The sequence below is a fragment of the Camelus bactrianus genome, chromosome 16, assembly GCF_048773025.1.
Source record: "Camelus bactrianus isolate YW-2024 breed Bactrian camel chromosome 16, ASM4877302v1, whole genome shotgun sequence".
NCBI lineage: Eukaryota > Metazoa > Chordata > Mammalia > Artiodactyla > Camelidae > Camelus > Camelus bactrianus.
In genome coordinates, this window is record NC_133554.1 from 14,664,710 (window position 1) to 14,681,629 (window position 16,920).

General features: G+C 35.1%; 1 protein-coding gene across 2 annotated transcripts in view; it reads right to left on the bottom strand.

The window, feature by feature from the left end:
* Nucleotides 1-16,920, bottom strand: part of CLTC (clathrin heavy chain) — a 58,434-nt gene that overhangs the window by 3,753 nt on the left and 37,761 nt on the right. Inside the window, exons 15-31 of one of the 2 annotated variants that reach the window (XM_010951029.3) lie at nucleotides 14,507-14,632; nucleotides 13,735-13,877; nucleotides 11,859-12,093; nucleotides 9,530-9,652; nucleotides 8,344-8,489; nucleotides 7,897-8,080; nucleotides 7,505-7,697; nucleotides 6,894-7,051; nucleotides 6,540-6,704; nucleotides 6,304-6,411; nucleotides 6,052-6,219; nucleotides 5,771-5,920; nucleotides 5,548-5,679; nucleotides 5,326-5,436; nucleotides 4,235-4,405; nucleotides 3,665-3,886; nucleotides 2,440-2,460 (exon numbers count right to left, since the gene is read on the bottom strand). In XM_010951029.3, coding sequence (XP_010949331.1) covers nucleotides 2,440-2,460; nucleotides 3,665-3,886; nucleotides 4,235-4,405; nucleotides 5,326-5,436; nucleotides 5,548-5,679; nucleotides 5,771-5,920; nucleotides 6,052-6,219; nucleotides 6,304-6,411; nucleotides 6,540-6,704; nucleotides 6,894-7,051; nucleotides 7,505-7,697; nucleotides 7,897-8,080; nucleotides 8,344-8,489; nucleotides 9,530-9,652; nucleotides 11,859-12,093; nucleotides 13,735-13,877; nucleotides 14,507-14,632 — 2,556 coding nt within the window. The remainder of the gene's footprint in view (nucleotides 1-2,439; nucleotides 2,461-3,664; nucleotides 3,887-4,234; nucleotides 4,406-5,325; nucleotides 5,437-5,547; nucleotides 5,680-5,770; nucleotides 5,921-6,051; nucleotides 6,220-6,303; nucleotides 6,412-6,539; nucleotides 6,705-6,893; nucleotides 7,052-7,504; nucleotides 7,698-7,896; nucleotides 8,081-8,343; nucleotides 8,490-9,529; nucleotides 9,653-11,858; nucleotides 12,094-13,734; nucleotides 13,878-14,506; nucleotides 14,633-16,920) is intronic. The other variant, XM_010951030.3, reaches the window with a different exon arrangement.

Genomic DNA, 16,920 nt, shown 5'->3' on the forward strand with positions numbered 1-16,920 from the left:
CATGCAGACTTCAGTGAAAAGGCTACGAAGACTGGGTCCCCACAGGGTCAAAGCAGCCCCTAGTTTCTATTTGAAACTATTTAAAACAGTGTGTTTCAATCCTCATACAGGCCATTAAGGTTATTTAGGACAGTATTTTACACATACTTTAATCATTTCATATTAAATATCATAAATATGGGTCTAATCATCCTGCCAGGGAACAAAATGTGAGAAAAGTAAGCAGAGGTAGGCTCTAGACACCTTCAGATGAAGTGTGGCTTTCCTACCCTAGGAAGACGGGTTAGCTTGCTTTTGTATACTGTTTTTCCACTTTATAGCCTAAGTGCTCATGTGTTACAAATTACCCCCTATCAAATTAAAGACTACTATGGAGTATAAGGACCACAAGAAACACCCACTGTTTGGCACCCAAACTTAAAAACTGTTACAACTGTGTAATTTAATTTAAGGCACAGTCTGTGCCACTAAGGGTTGGTCAGATGGGGTTTTGCTAACCTAAACAGTATCCAAGAGTGAGCTAAAGGGTTATACCCCTGCCCCCCCCCCAAAAAAACCACGGGTGAGTGTACATTAATAGTTTCTAGAAGAAAAAAAAAATCAAACAACAAAAATCCACCACTGCATAATACATTTCCAGACTTTCAAGGAAAAGAATCTGAAGTGAACACATGTTTAGAAGTTAATGTCTGAGTCAGATGTTGAAGACAGAATTACATTAATGATTTAGAAGAGCTAGCAATGTCACAATGCCCAGGCATAGTCTTAGGCAGGTTGGATATAGGGAAGAAACAAAAAACAACTCTGAAGGAGTAGAATTGAGCTAAGCAAAAAAAATTTTTGATTTTTCTATATAATGGGACAGCCTCTGGCACAGCAATATCCAATTATTGTTTCCACTGACCCAATTTAGGCTGCTCAAAAAAGAAAAGCAGAGAAGGCTTTTATGAACACAAGCTTTATTAAGAGCTGTAACAAAAGTTTCTGATCCTTGGATTTAAAAAGAAAAATTACAGGTAAGCATGTCACTGAGTTTAGTTCCATCTGTACTATTGGAAATTCCCTGTAATGTAAAAGGCTTTTCCACAAAGACTGCAATATGCTGCAGAGGAAAAGTTAACATGCAGTCAGTTATTTTGGTGTATGTGTGCATGAAAAAAAGGCAAAAGTACTGAAGCAAGAAGTGAGATCTGAAGATGATTGTTGCTATACAGGCTCTCAAGAAACACACACAGCCCACAGCAATGCTTTAAGAGTTTCAAAAGTACTATGATGTAATTGCAATGACTGCCGTACATGCTTGATTTAAAACAACGCATAACACTGCAGTTCAATTACCTATTTTTCACACACACGCTTTCTAACTGCCTTGCTTACTAGCTGCTGAAGGGCCTCACACACAATGTATTTTACTCAGGTTAGCCCTAAGTTCCAATGGTGACTCCAGTTTGGTTCAACAAAATTTCAAGGCATTGTTGTCCCCCCTCCAAATTCTTTTAAATTTGTTCCAACTGTCCTTTACCTTCCCACCCTTTTCTTATCACAATTTGATACTGGACATAAGTTTGTAAGTTTGTTTCATTTATACTGGGATGGAGATAAGCCAATGAAGGAAGCAGCAACCAAAAGGTGCCTAAATTTGACCTTGGACAAGCCAACGGCTGAGTAAGAGCAAATTTGTAGCTTCAGAGATGTGCCTCGTTACAGAAAGTAGAAGTTAATATTGTTTCATTAAATACAGAAATATCCATGTTGCTTAGCAACAATTAGAGCAAGCTACTCTGATGATTTAAAAAAAAGTTTTGATTCCTTTTAAAAACGGACTAGCACCATAAGAACTGGACACCTGGAGAAACATGAGGAAAGTCTCTTCGGAAGCAGCTAGTATCTCTTGTATCTACTTCAGCAAAAAATTAGTAAGAATCAAGAGATCAGAAACTGGATCACAGTCCTTCAATACTAAAAAAAAAAAAACCCCAAAAAGCCTTTTAGGGCATGTATATACATATATAAATTCAACAACTGTCAGGCAAGCTCACAAAATAAAACCAGAGGCTGTTTAAATTTATTTAGAGTAATGAGAAAATCCTATTATGGTCCAGATACCCTGACAGGGAAGAGAAATTTCCTGAAACTTTGGAATTAATACAGAAACTCAACATGCTCAGTTTTTAATAATACATTTAAGAGAGACTGTGAACCAACTACTGATTAGCCTCCTGCCCTTCCTAAAGCCTATTAGCCGATTAGTAGCAAACATCTACTAATGTCCTACAGCTCTATTATAGTTATGTTTCAAGGGACTTGCAGAGGCTTTAGTGAAAATTTATTGGGGGGAAAAAGCAGCAGCAGCAGTGTAGAAAAGGAAGGAAAAAAAATCATGCAAATTTCTTAGACTTAGTCCTCCAGACTTAAAGATGGAAAAGAATCAACTTTCACCTTTTCCTTTATTGCATCAACCTGCAAAGGAATTCAGAAGGTGCAGCTTAGAAAAAAATCAAATTCCATAATGAGCATAAAAAGGTAGAGTCAGCAACAAAGGTTTAGGGGAGAAACATCTAACCACTAAAAAAGGTATGAGAAAAGTGAAAATAAAGGGCATACTGGAAGCAAAATTTAGAATATGTATTTTTTTTAACTTCAGAGCTTATTGCAGAAGAATTTATGCTAGAGTCAGTGTGAAAGAAAGCAGCTTAATCGCTAGTAAAATTCATAGCACTTTGGTTAACAGCAGCTTAGAGCCAGGTCTCACAAGTTGGCATTACGCATAAGAAAGGAAGCTATTCTCATCTATGGCTAAGATACGGCAACTGTTTTTTCTCTTACACTGGACTTTAAGCAGTTTTTACACAGAAAATGTTAATTCTTAAAACAAAATTACAACTTAACACAATGGTATCTAATTGGATGGCAGCCTAAGGAAACATTTAGTTACACAGGGGGTGTTAGCAGTGCTTTTTCCCCTCTTCACTCGGGCATGCAAAGAGATCAGATGTGAAACTGATTTTAATAAGCATGTTTTGCTTTGACATTTAAAATGGATCCTTTAGGACCATTTAAATTAAATGTTAAAGCTAGTAACCGTTGAGGACAGTAAGTAAAAAATATCCTAACATCAAAAACAAACACTAAGATGAATAAGTGAATTTTATAAAATGATTATACCCCAGCTTGTTTAATGTGCTTTTAGGAAATGTGTCATTAACTGTTAACCTTATTTTTAAATTAGGGGTTAAACTATCAAAATATGAAGATTAACAGGATATTAAGAATATAGACATAGCTTCCCCAGGGGAAATAGGCATACATATTAAACTCAAAAACCAATCAAACAGATGGAAATACACATTACTAAGTTATGGACATCTGAGTTACAAGAACTGATCTGAGGAAGATGTTATTTTGACAAAAAAGATTTTATCAAACGTTAAAAAAAATACAATATGGTAGTATTCACCCTTCAGAAATACATTGAGGGTAAACATTCTGACAAGTTATGTTTGAGTTCCCTTTCCACTCAATGTCATTTATCAGGTATTAAAATTTTCAGGAGAATAGGAATATTGTAAGATCAACTAAATTACTTATATTAGAGAAAAAACATTTGGGAAAAAACTGAATTTTACATATCCTCAAGATAATTAGTTCTAAGAGGTGCCATTACCTTTGTCAGGTATTCCTTCATGACCTGGATGAAATAGGGCATGGCAAAATCCATGATATTGTGCCTCCATGCAGTTTCCAGGACAACATCTGGCCTTAAAAGATCGTAACAGGTAAAGAGACAAGCTCCAAAGCATTCTCTTTTTTCTTCCTGCAAAAACCACTGTAGGAGTTCTTCAGCCAACTCAGTATCTTTAGATTCAGAGGCATACTGCATTGCATCCTATTTAAAGGAAAGGATGAAGGTCAGACATTAAATTCATACACTGAACTAGTAAACCAAATAATACAATGGGGGACAAAAACTCCCAGTTACATCATTTAAGTTAAAGACTTGTTGAAAAAAAGCAAAGTACAGGTTAACAGGAGAGGTTTGACATTAACATAAGACAGTCTCCAGAACCAAGAAGTTGCCTGACTTATGTCCTCAAATGGGGACTAAGAGGCAATTCTCAGATTCACAAAACTAACACTTTTATAGACCATAATCACCTGTAACATACCATTTTAAGGTTAACACAGATCATCTGGTACTTGGTTTAACAGCTCTGCCCCCACCAACTTTATTCACCTTGTACAGGCTATCTTTCTTGCACAGTTCCACACTCTGTTTCCAGCGATTGTTGCCTTTGAAGAGATAAGCAGCAATTCTTCTGAACTCAATGAGTTCATGTTTTTCCAAACGCTGAGCAAGCGAGATATTGTCAAAGTTGTCATAAGCATCTATTGATGTTCGCAGAGCCTTAAAAAACAAGACAAAGCCATTTAAATGCCAAATCAGTATTTCATTTTAGCTTGTATTTTATGTTCCACCATTCTTGACCAATAAGCCATTATTGTATATGACTGATTATATGTGATCAACATACTGTGTAATATGTATGTATAATATGACTTGATCAATAAGCCGTTACTGTAATATGACAGCCTAGATTCAAGCATCAAACCGCAAAGTTGTAATCTGAACAAGTATCATTCTTTAATCTAACTGTATAACAATTAAGTCCTCAAAGGTACTATAAAATTTCTAAAGGTACAATTTTCTCCAAGGTTTTCAATATCAAGGACTAACTTGAATGGTTAAAAAAATTGGGAGGTTATAAAATCTGGAGGGTAAGATTTTATGCTCGAGGGAAACTACTGATACAACCAACACGATATTCAGTCATACAGATCAGCATGGGAAGTGACCCTGAAAGAAAATCATGTCGACAGTAAGAGAAAGAAAGGGCAGCTAGCTTATCCTTAACTTTAATTTTGTTTCTGTGAAATCCTTCACAAGGGAAAGCTCACTAAAGACTGATACGCTACTGGGAAGAAAAACAGCGAATAAAATATAGCAAATACCATGTAAGTTTTATGGCCTAGTTTTAAGAGATCAAAAGACTTTTTCAACTCAACCTATAGTCCAGATGGATGAGTATTTTTCTAAAGCATTAACTTGGACAAGATCTAAGCGAATTTTGCAAACTTGGCACATAATTAGGAGACATCAGATTTATCAATCCTGGAAACTTCACAAAATTTAGATGTGAGGCACACAAGTACCTTCTATTTGTAATCCTAAGGGATAATGGGCCTTTTTACTGCAAAGCACACCAACTTTACAAGTCAATGATAACCTGAGTTTTGAGAATATATGCAGGAACCAAAAAGTTTTACCTGATAATCTTCTTCTGTAATAAAGAGGTTGTTCAGTGATTCATTCACAGATTTGTTGTTGTGGTTCTGAACTGAACGCAAATACGGTTTCACCAGTGGTAACTGTTTTACCTTTAAAATAAGAATTTGTTACAAATGAATCACGTTGCTAAAGGTCCATGGACAAAAGTTATCCAAGTGTGCCTCAGTTCCTTGCTATGAGTAAGTTTTAAAAATTATTACCTTGCTGAAATAATTGACCGCGCGAGTATGATCCAACCGTGGAGACAGCACCATCAGCAAATCATTTAACAACAGGGGCTTGAATTCTAAGTAGAATTGTATTGCTCTGTAGTACAGTTCCACATTGGCAACCTAAATGGGAAAAAGTCCACATGTAAGGTAGCGTTATTTCCTACTGAGCTTTCTTTTTCTGAGGCCTTTATCTTCTGAAGAAGGTACACACCTTGGTAATGATATCTTTGAATTGCCCTTCTTTCCATGCATCAGTGGGATGATTCATCATGGTAATTATAGCATTATCATATTCTTCATACTTGTCATACAAAAACACCAATTCTGCCCAAAGATGAGCTTGTTCTGCAGCTCTTAGCACCTGCATAAGAAAGATTTACTTGCTTTAGATATGGGTCTCTAATTCCAGCTAATAGCAAATAAATAAATTAAAATTAAAATTGAAGTATGATTTTTAGCTACAGAGTTGCCTTACAATTAGAGGTTGGTTACCTTAGGAATATTCACTCTGGACCAGAACAGCTCCAGGTGCTCCCTCATTTTCTGTGGCTTAAATTTAGAATATAGAATAGCTAATTCGGTAAACATTCCCATATGAGCTCGCTCAAGTCCCAGTGCTGCTTCCAACATGGTTATCAGTTCTTCAAAATATCCACGATCCTAAGTAAAGGAAATAATGGAATTAAAAATAAGAATATCTGTGGCAAAAGATTTCAATTAATGCAAAAGACTCCGGTTCACTACCTGATAGTAGTTGATGAGTTCCTCCAATTCATCGGCATGTACAACAATATGAAGCCCACACATCTGAGCAAGACGGAACTCCTTCCCATCGACACAGGCGAAGCAGACCTACAATTTAAAAAATTTCAATTATGTGAACTCACATGTACACGTGGCTGGTTAATTCAATTAGTAAGTTTAAAGAGCATTCCTAAATAGCATCTTAATTCTTCATTCAAACTGTTTATTTAGATCACCTCTTTCCATGTTCGAGTACTGTTAGCTTTCCTGGCTCCATCAACAGCTGCCTGATATTCACCCAGATGAACCAAAGTAGATGCCAAGCGTCCAAAATTGGAAACATTATTGTACAACAGCTTAGCAGCATCATACATTTTTTCATCGTAACAACGGTCACCAACCTGAAAAAAACACAAACCGTTTCAATCCTCTTTCCAAAGTCACAACTCAATTTAATATCGAGAAATAGTATTTTTCCTGTAAGACTTCTCCTTGGAAACCTTCAGTTGTCACATGTTCCTATTCAGCTAATAAAACCGCTCAACTATTTTTACACTCTTTTAAAGGAAAATTTAAAAGAGGAAACTCACTTGTTGGATATGAGCATTATTTGGCCCATTGATGAATTCTTCTAACTCTGCAAGGCGGTTTGTTTTAGCCAGCGCAAAAATCAATTCTGTCTCCACGTAGGACTCTCGAGCCTTCTTACGGGCCATCTGCAAGTATTTCACCAGTTCTTCCCAGTTTCCTGCATATAGGAAAATAAATAAATAAATCCAAACACACTAACATATCCAGATTTATCTTTTCACCCAAGCTACTAATTTCCTTTTCAAGGAAGCAGAAGAGAGAGTAACAAATGTAAACAGTGAAATGTATCAAAATAGCAAAACTTCTATTATGCCTCTATTATTACTGACCAAATGAATAGCAAATGACCAAATGACCAATTCCCCTTTTCCTTAAAGTTATAAGATTAGAGCCAAATCAGAATTTTATGAGACTTCAAAACAGAAAACTAAACTTCCCCATGGAGCTTTTAAGTTCACAAAATACAGCCTCTCTTTATCTGCACTAAGATGGAGGGCAAGTAACCATGTAGTCTCTAACTCCAATATAATTCAGAATAAGCAACTAAATTAATGCTTAGCTTATGTACATTTTCTGAGGAGATAAACATATGAAAAGTGAGAAGTCGTACCGCTAGTATTGGCAGCCTGAACAACTTCCATGTAGGATGAAGGATCATCAGCTTTGATATAAGAATCAATAGCTTCTTTCACCATGCCCTTCTGGAGCTGGGCTTTTGCAAGCTGACTCCAAACTGCAGGTTCATTGCAGCGTTCAGCAAACTCATATGCCCGATCCAAGTTTCCAATATGTTCAATTAAGACCTAGGCAACCAATTTTTAGTTAAAAAATTACAGTACAATGAATCTTACCACATAGCAATGACATTTAAATGGTTAGGATTTTATTGCTCTTTTATTGCCATAGCACTAAATTATGCCCATCCTCACAGGACAATGCATACACTGAGTCAAGAGAAGGCATTACATTTAGTAAATCAACTCAGGTCATCTGAAGATTTACCTGCACTGCTGAGGTATTAACATCAAATTTCCGAAAAATGGCAAATGCTTCTTCAAACAGCTCATTGCTGATGGCGATATTGGCAATATCTGGGGCATCGTAATTATCCAGGCGGTTAATATATTCCATAACACGGGTACGGTCAGCCTTGATTGCAGTGAGGATGAGGAGGTTTTGCAGATTCCTTTAAGGAAAAAAGATTTGAATGCAATGCTTTAAAAGCTCATTAGTCATAAAGAAAAAACACTGCAGCTATAGAGAGGTTTTTGTCTCAGAAGGTAGAGTGAGAAAGGGATATTAAAAGAGTGAGAATTAAAAAAAAAAAAAAAAAAAAAGTCAGAATTTAGACAATGTTCTCTAATCTTTGTCTCTTCGTTCCTTCCCAGAACTGACAGGCCATAATTAAAGACTGCATATAAAGAGTACTGGACCCCTCTCACAGCATACCTGTGTTCACTGAATACAGAGTTATCAAGGACAATTTTCTCCAGCAGCTCAATGAGTTCATTAGGAAGGTCTGCAGTCATGAATGCCTTGACAGTTACTGACACTTCTTCAGGGTCCTGAGTTTCAGACAAGGCTGTCTGTACAACCTACAGAGGATATATAGGGAATAAACACTGAGAATCAAGGTGGTTTTGAAGATATTATCTAATAAGAATAAGCTGGCCTCTCAGTAGAAAACTTGAAGGTGAAAACGAATGAATGAGATGAAATACCTTTAAAATATCACCCAAATGTCTTTCTATGCAAATCCAGGTATACCCATAACATGTGTACTTCCATACTCCTGAAAAAGCACCCTACCTATATTAATTCCTATCTTTCCCCTACTTAAAATATTACCCACAAACACTCCTCGTTATCACTTTAATGGCCACATAAAAATCAAATACATAAATGTGGCATTATACACTTAGTAGTCCCTCTATTTTTGCCTTATATGCATGGTTCTCAGATGCTGCAATGAATTTTTTTTCCCAGGAAGCTTTGTATCTACTGGGAATTTTCCTTAGAAATGCTTCCTAGGAGAGGAACAAAAAATTAATAGTCTTCAGTTTATCCTCTTCCATATTTATACTTCTACCAGGAAAATTTAAGAACCATAGTAACAATCTTCAATTTTTAAGGTTTTTAAAAATGCTTTCAATTTTATATAGTTATAAGCCTAAATCTCTCTTGCAGTTCTAAGCTTACTACTGAGTTTATTTAACATTCACCTACTCAGTCATTTTTATTTTCTCTCACCAATCCTTATTCTTTGCTGACTTACCATTGTCCTGAATGTCTCCAATCAATTCTGTCACTTCTCAGGTATTAACAATAGCAATTCTTAACTCATTTTATTAAATATTTAATTTAGTATTCTCCTTTTAACTGTGATGAATTGAGAGAGTTCTGTATAATTAAATTCTCTCTTTGGGAATGTATTTTCTTGGAGGAGATATATTTCATTTTTGTTAACATGATACATATGTTTAGTAATTTTTAGTGTAATTTTTATTTCTTTCTATTTTTTACTGCCATCTCTCACAGTTAGATATGATCCATTTGAGTATATTTGGTATGTGATGAGGGAAAGGTTTTATTCACAGTTAAAAAGATGACTTTTAAATACATTTGCCAATTTTACCTGGTCAATTAGGGGTCTCCTGTAAGGATTGCTTTCCAACAGCACACTACCCCATAATTCTGGATCCTTTCGGCGTACCAGATAGCGGGAAAGACTCTTGAAGAGGGAATTCTCATTGCAAACCTAAATGAGATGTTAAAGATTAATGTCAAAGTAAAAGGTAAAAACTTTTTATAGACTGATTTTACTTTTAAAGATTACTTCCTTATAATTATACCCTGTTAAATAATTTATAGCAAAAAAAAGTCACTTTTACATATAATCTTAAATAGGTCACAATCATGCTTTTCTTATTAAAATTCGGTCAACAGAAAAAACAGCTATTCATTTTTGGAAACTTTTAAAAAATACCCTGATGTTAGAGTTATATTTGGGCTTTAAATTCTACTCTATTGGTCTGTCTATACCTGTACCAGGATGCATGTTTTAATTGTAGAGGCTTTGTAATGTGCTTTAGTATCTGGTAGGGTGAGTCACAGCTTTCTTTTCAGTGTTTAGTTATTCTTTCTTTTTAAATTTTTTATTATTTTGTAGGGTTTTTTTTGGGGGGGGGGGAGGAAATAGGTTTGTTTATTTTAATGGAGGTGCTGGGGATTGAACCCAGTACCTCGTGCATGCTAAGCATACACTCTACCACTGAGCTATGCCCTCCCCTTACTAGCTATTCTTGTGTCTTTATCTTCCCATGTGTATACGCATACATAGATGCATTTATTTCCTAGCTCTGACCACTGAAAGATCCTAGAAGGAAATACACCTAGAGCCTAGATTTGTGTTTCTATTGTTACTCTACACTTTTTATAAAAGGGATCAAAGCTTCCCAGAAAAATGAAAGATCCAGGGCTGGGGAGGGTATAAAATGAGCATGGTGTAACTTGTTGTGCAGGAAATTAGGAAGTGCTCAAACAGCAATGAGACCATGACCCAAAGCCATGAGAGGCAGGCTGATAAGGTTATTCTATCAGTCAAAACTGGGATAATTTGAAAATCAAAACACAAAGAAACAAACAAACATTATTGGATTATAACCCACAGAACTCATGAGTGCACGAATATACCCATGCTGACTGATAAATGTGGAGAAAGCAATGAAGTTGGAGTACTGTCATTTCGCACCCAGTGTAGAGTAAGAATGGTTAAGAAGAATCAATAGATTCCAAACTGCGGGGCAGGGGGACTACCCACCCACCCACACACACAACAGGATATTCGCATGGTCTTAAGTGTCTCTTCACAAACTACTCAATAACTGCAGGGGAAAATCTAATAATCATACAATGGAAAACTGACAACTTGATAAAAAGTGACTCCACAAATGAAGGACAAAAGGACTTCAGGTGCTTCTGCACGTTACAGCATGGGAAAGACAAAACTTCAGTCATAAATTTTGGATGGAAATGCACAATCTAAATATAATCAGTAGGAACTATAAGAAAAACTCAAAGAACATTTTTTTTAAAAAGAGACTTTTCATTCACGTGAAATATACAGAGTAAGTGAACCCACAGAGACAGAAGGCAGTTTGTAGGTTGTCAGGGGCTGGAAGGAGGCAGAGAATGAGTACCGGATTTCCTTATGTGGTGATGAAAACTTGAAACTAGACAGACTGGTGATTACACAACATCGTAAATGCACTAACTGCCAGTTGTTCACTTTCAAATGATTAATTTTATGTTACGTGAATTTTACCTTAATAAAAAGTTAGAAAAAGTCTATTTGTACAATGATGTCTGACAATAAAAGACAAAGAAAGGCTGAAGAATTGTTTCAGATCAAAAGAGACTAGAAAGATATGAGTACATTCAATATGTAATCCTAGACTGGAGGGGAAAATTTCTTTTAAAGAACATTATTGGGTCAATTGACAAAATCAGAATTTCTTTTAAAATCTATTTTATTCCATCAGTGTCAGACTGACCAAGGTTGCTATTTATAACGTGGTTATGAAAGAGAATATCCTTATTCTTAGGAAACACACACGGAAGAGGTATGAAGCCATGATGTATGCAACCTATTCTCACACGGTTAAAAATTTAAATGTGTGTATATATACACCCATGTATGTATATATGGTGTGTATTATGTGTACATGAGAGTGTATGAGAACACAAGTGATAAAACTAGTGGGGTTAAATGTTAACAGGTGAGTACAGACAATCTACTATTTTGGCCACTTTAAAGTTCATAATCATCGGCAAAGTTTTTTAAAAAGCATGTCTCTTCCAAAAACGCCCCATTATTACTTAAAACCACTCTGAAACTATCAAAATATAAAATGGTTTGTAAAAATGCAGTCTTCTCTCCACATGGTTCAGCTAGCAGTACTCACATTAATAAGTTCCAGGTCACACTGGCCACGTTCATAAGCAACACAGGCCAGATGTGGATCTCTCTTCTCACAGTACTTCCCAACAACACGACTGTCATAATAAGGATTTTCACGAAGAAATCTCTCTGGGTTGTTATTACTGTCTATGTAGATTTTGGCTAATGCATTGTGAGTAGCAGGCTCTTCACAGCCCTCATGGATTCTCGCCTCTAGCCATGGCAGGAGCAGTTTCAATCTAGTAAAAACAAACAAACAAAACACACACAAAAACCCACATATACACATACTGTATAATATGTAAATAACACACTTTTGACATGCTAACTATGTAAGTACCTTATGGTCTATAATGTGCTTCCCATGTATTATTTTGAATTCTCCAACAATCCTATTACAAATTGGGAAATTAAGACCCGGAAATGGTTTAATGACTTGCCCAAGATTACACAGACAGTATGTAAGACTATTTCATACTCTCCCAAATCTATCAGCTACATTATCTAGATAGGATATAGAAAGAAGAGATGACAGATTCACAGACTGTTCTTTTTTCTTCTTTTTAACCTTTTTTTTTCAGCAGGGGAGGGATGGTAATTCGGTTTACTTATTTGTTTTATTTTTAGAGGAGGTGCTGGGGATGGAACCCAGGACCTGGTGTATGCTAAGCATGCGCTTCTACCAGTCGAGCTATTCCCTCCTCCTAGACTGTTCTTTTTTACACTGGTCAAAATATCTAGACCTAAATAAATCTTGCCTAGGAGTAGGATAGGGATATGGAACGAGAAAATAGGCCAGATTATCTGAGGTTCCTTTCAATTCTAACACAATTAACATATATCATTACCTATAGCCAAAAGAAGCAGTACCCCAAATACATACCAGGAACAAAAATCTGGTAGCTTTAGAACCTCTGGGCTTAATAATGCTAGCAGTCATATGATCACTCCACCAAGGGACATGGCTTTGCTAAGCTACAGCTTATATTTCAATGGTCCAGATGACCAACACTCTTATCATGGTTTAAATAACATGTTAAATTGTTATGACCTATAATCACTTTAAATTAGTCTCAAGCTTTTAAAAATCAGTGTTCTATTTTATATCTTCATTGTCCTTAAATGCAGAATTTTTCCATGTTTGAAACATTCCAATATAAATTCTATGAATACCATTAGTAGAACACCTATACCAACACAGTTTAAAATTAAACCCCATAGGCTTTCTTGATATCTTTTCATAGATAGAGTAACCTTATACTATTTTTCTAACCCACTAACCTCATTTACATCAGCACTTTCTGAACACTAGTTCATCAAAATGTCCCAACTAAAAAAACATACTTCATGTACTTTTTTAGTATTAGACACACTCACATATATTCTCCTCTATTGGAAATTTGTAATTCACATTATCATATTAAGGTTCAACTTAAAAATCAGTTTAACATAGAGTTACAGGGTTATAGAGGAAACTCTTTTCTCTTGTTATACCTGATAAGAATTTATCACAGAAGAATTAGTTATTAAATATGGTGGTATCATACCTAACTAAAAGGAGGCTTTTTACATAGTTTATATGAAAAACAGCTATGTGGTTTGACTCTGTGTAATTGTAAACATGTAAAAAAAAAAATTGATCAACCAGGTTAACAGATATTCTATAATATCTCAGAAAACAGCAAAACATTTTTTTTTCCAGCGCTATACATCAAGCTATAGCTAGCTTATCACTTCTAAATTAGGCATCTCCAGCAAATTAAGGTCTATGAGTTACTGAGTAGCTTTTAAGGCAACTGACAGGTTATACTTTTATTCACTACCACACTAGGAGAGACTAGTAATTTATTCCAGTTATGAAGATGAGAACAGTACTGCACCTGTTTCTTTTTTCAACCTCAGCAACAAGCTCATCAGTAGAGAATTGACCTCTTACAACAAGAATCAAGTTTTTGATGACATCTTCAGAGCAATCAACATCAAGCAATCCTCCAATAACCACAGGAAGTCGACTTGGATTCACCTACGGTTAAAAAAAAAAAAAAGTCGTAATATTCATAAGCAAAACCAAAAGAAATTAAAAAAAAAAAAAACAAAACTCATTTCCCTCTTCAAGCTCAGTTTTTTTTGTTTTGTTTTGTTTTGTTTTTTTATTTCTTGGAGCTCAGTTTTAAAATTCAGTTGTCTGGCTTGGGTTAATTAATTACCTCAGCATTCCTCCAAAGCATAAGTAAGTCCAAAGATGCTACAGTCATGAAATGATTATGGAACATCATCTGGTAAAAAGGCCTCCATTATAGCAACACTGCCTTTCTGTTTGGGGAGTGAGAAGATAAAAGTTTCTAATATCTTTAGTTAAGATGGTTTTAATACTGTGCTTTAGAGTCTATGGCCTCTACTCAGATACCTCAGAGGCTATCAAATAAGTAGGGTGTAGGCCACTTAACTTTTTCAATGATAGCAGCTCTGTTCTATTCTATGTACTTGGCATGCACATAAAATTTTAAAGGATTCTGCTGGGGTAAAAAAAAAAAGTTGAAAGTCATTGTAGCTCACTCTTACTGGGCACAGAGTTTCAAAAGGGTGAAAATTTCCAGTGTGAGAAGTAAAATCTACAAGATTATATTTTTAAGTTATCTAAGGATTACTTACCTTCTGTACATATATCTCTATATACTTTTGAAGATTATTTCTATATAAATAGAGCACCAAATCGTGGACAAAGTCAAATCGATCACATACAATGATAAGTGGTAACTGATCTGTTAGCTTCGCTTCCTGAAAAACAAAACAAAAAGAAACATTAATTTTCTTCTTCTGTGAGATTATCAATGTAAAATATGAAAAGCTGTTTTATACTTGGCTCATATCCCAATAGCTGAAGAATGCCTAACCCAGTTTCAGTAAATTTTTATGAATACCTATAGTCACAGCAAAATACCAGGTCCTTCCCACACATACTCTTTACAAAAACAGGCAACAAGATTTGTGAGCCACCAGTGACACTGAGGGTATAAATAATCACACTGGGACTTTAATTAATAGTAACAAGTGAATTTGGAGCTGATTTAAGAGCTATAGTCATACTGTCAAACTAGGTATATATGGCTCACATTTCTTTCAAACTAATGACTTTTTTTACCCCTCCCCATTCCAATCTATATGGCCAGCTTCTAACACACTATTATAATAAAGCCTACAAGAGCAGCATGATGGTGATGGCCATGAATTAAATACACCATATGTTGCTATAACATACAAGTTAAAAAAAAAAAACACCTAAAGCATCTTTAAACTGCCAATTGCTTTTATCATTACAAATACCAAGCTATCATCATACATATAGATTGACACAGATGTTACAGACAGATAGGTAACACCTGTACTGGGCATTTACCTGATACATGTCCTGTTACATTCCACAGACATTAGGTACAGCACAAAAAACAACAGTTTCCATCAGGAATTCATTTATACACAGTGAAACATTCCTCAATAAATGATTCCTCTATGACAGTCTACTAAGGAAGGAGAACTAATAAGCAGGGTAGGGCTTTCCTCAATGACAGCCACTAAGAACATCATTTGCAAGGTCAAAATAAAATGTTTCCTAAGTCTAACACCGATCAGTCACCCAATTATAAATAATTAGAAGATTAGTCTATGAAGTACTCAGAGAACACTAAACTAAATCCGGGAGTTGTAAGAAATCTTGAATAAAAAAATCAAAATGGCTGTAAATCTGAAGTGGATGTCCAGCTGCAGATTTTTCACATCGAGGAAAGTCTCAAGCAAGTGTTACTAGCACCATGGAAACTTTGTACTAACAGCTGCTGCAATCATTTCTAAAAAGAATGTTTGATTGATCAATGTGAAAGACTTCTGTAGGCCAAGTGTTTCCTACTAAACAAGTATCAACACATTAATCTTCAACTTGTTTAATATGTATGTAAGATACTAAATAGCGTATTTCACCACTTAGGGAAAAAACACACTTGCAAGTAATTTAAGACTACTTAGGTATTCTAGTCTCATACATATGTGTTTAAAATTTCTACTACAAAGACAAGTATTTGTATTTGCAAAGAAAATTTAAATTTGAAAAAATAGACAAAAACTGGGATACATTTTTTTAATTTATAAAGAATTTTGAATTTTGGTTGCTTGCTTCTGCTTTAATTGAAGTATAGTTAATTTACAATGCTGTGTTAGTTTCAGGTGTACAGCAAAGTGATTCAGTCATATATATATGTGTGTATATATATGTTCTTTTTCAGATTCTTTTCCAATATAGGTTATTATAAGATATTAAATATAAATGTAGCTCCTTGTGTTATACAGTAGGTCCCTATTATTTATCTATTTTATAGATAGTAGTGTGTATATGTTAATTCCAAACTCCTAATGTATCACCCCTCTCCTTTTCCCTTGGGTAACCATGTTTGTTTTCTATGTCTGTAAGTCTATTTCTGTTTTGTAAATAAGTTCCCTTGTGTCATTTTTTTAGATTCCACATATAAGTGACATCATATGATATTTGTCTTTCTCTGGAGATATTTTCTTGATTGCCTAAATTTGCACATGATTTCATACATGAGAATAATGCTATTAATACTTCAAATTTTTACTAAAAGGTTTCTCTTTTGTTATATGGTTAAAGACTTTAAGATTAAAATTGAAATTATGTAAACAAATTCAGGCTTTCTTAAACATAAAGCTATTCATTTAACTAATTATTTACTAAGTATCTATGTACCAGACACTGGAATAAGTGGAAATACAGCATTGGAGATTTAACAGAGAACAAAGTAAGCATTCCCCAAAAGGACTTACATTCTAGTGGGAAGAGACACTGTCTTATAGTGTTAAGTGTTATAAAGGAAAAGAGCGAGATATAGGAGAAGTGATGATGGAATAGGAATAGGTGTTATTTTATTTTTAGATAGGTAATCTGAGGTGTCCTTTCTCATGACATCTGATCAGAAATCTGAAAGAAGGTAAGGGAACAGGTCATGAAAGTCTGAGAAGAAACTGGAAAACGACACAAGCAAAGGCCCTGGGGCAGG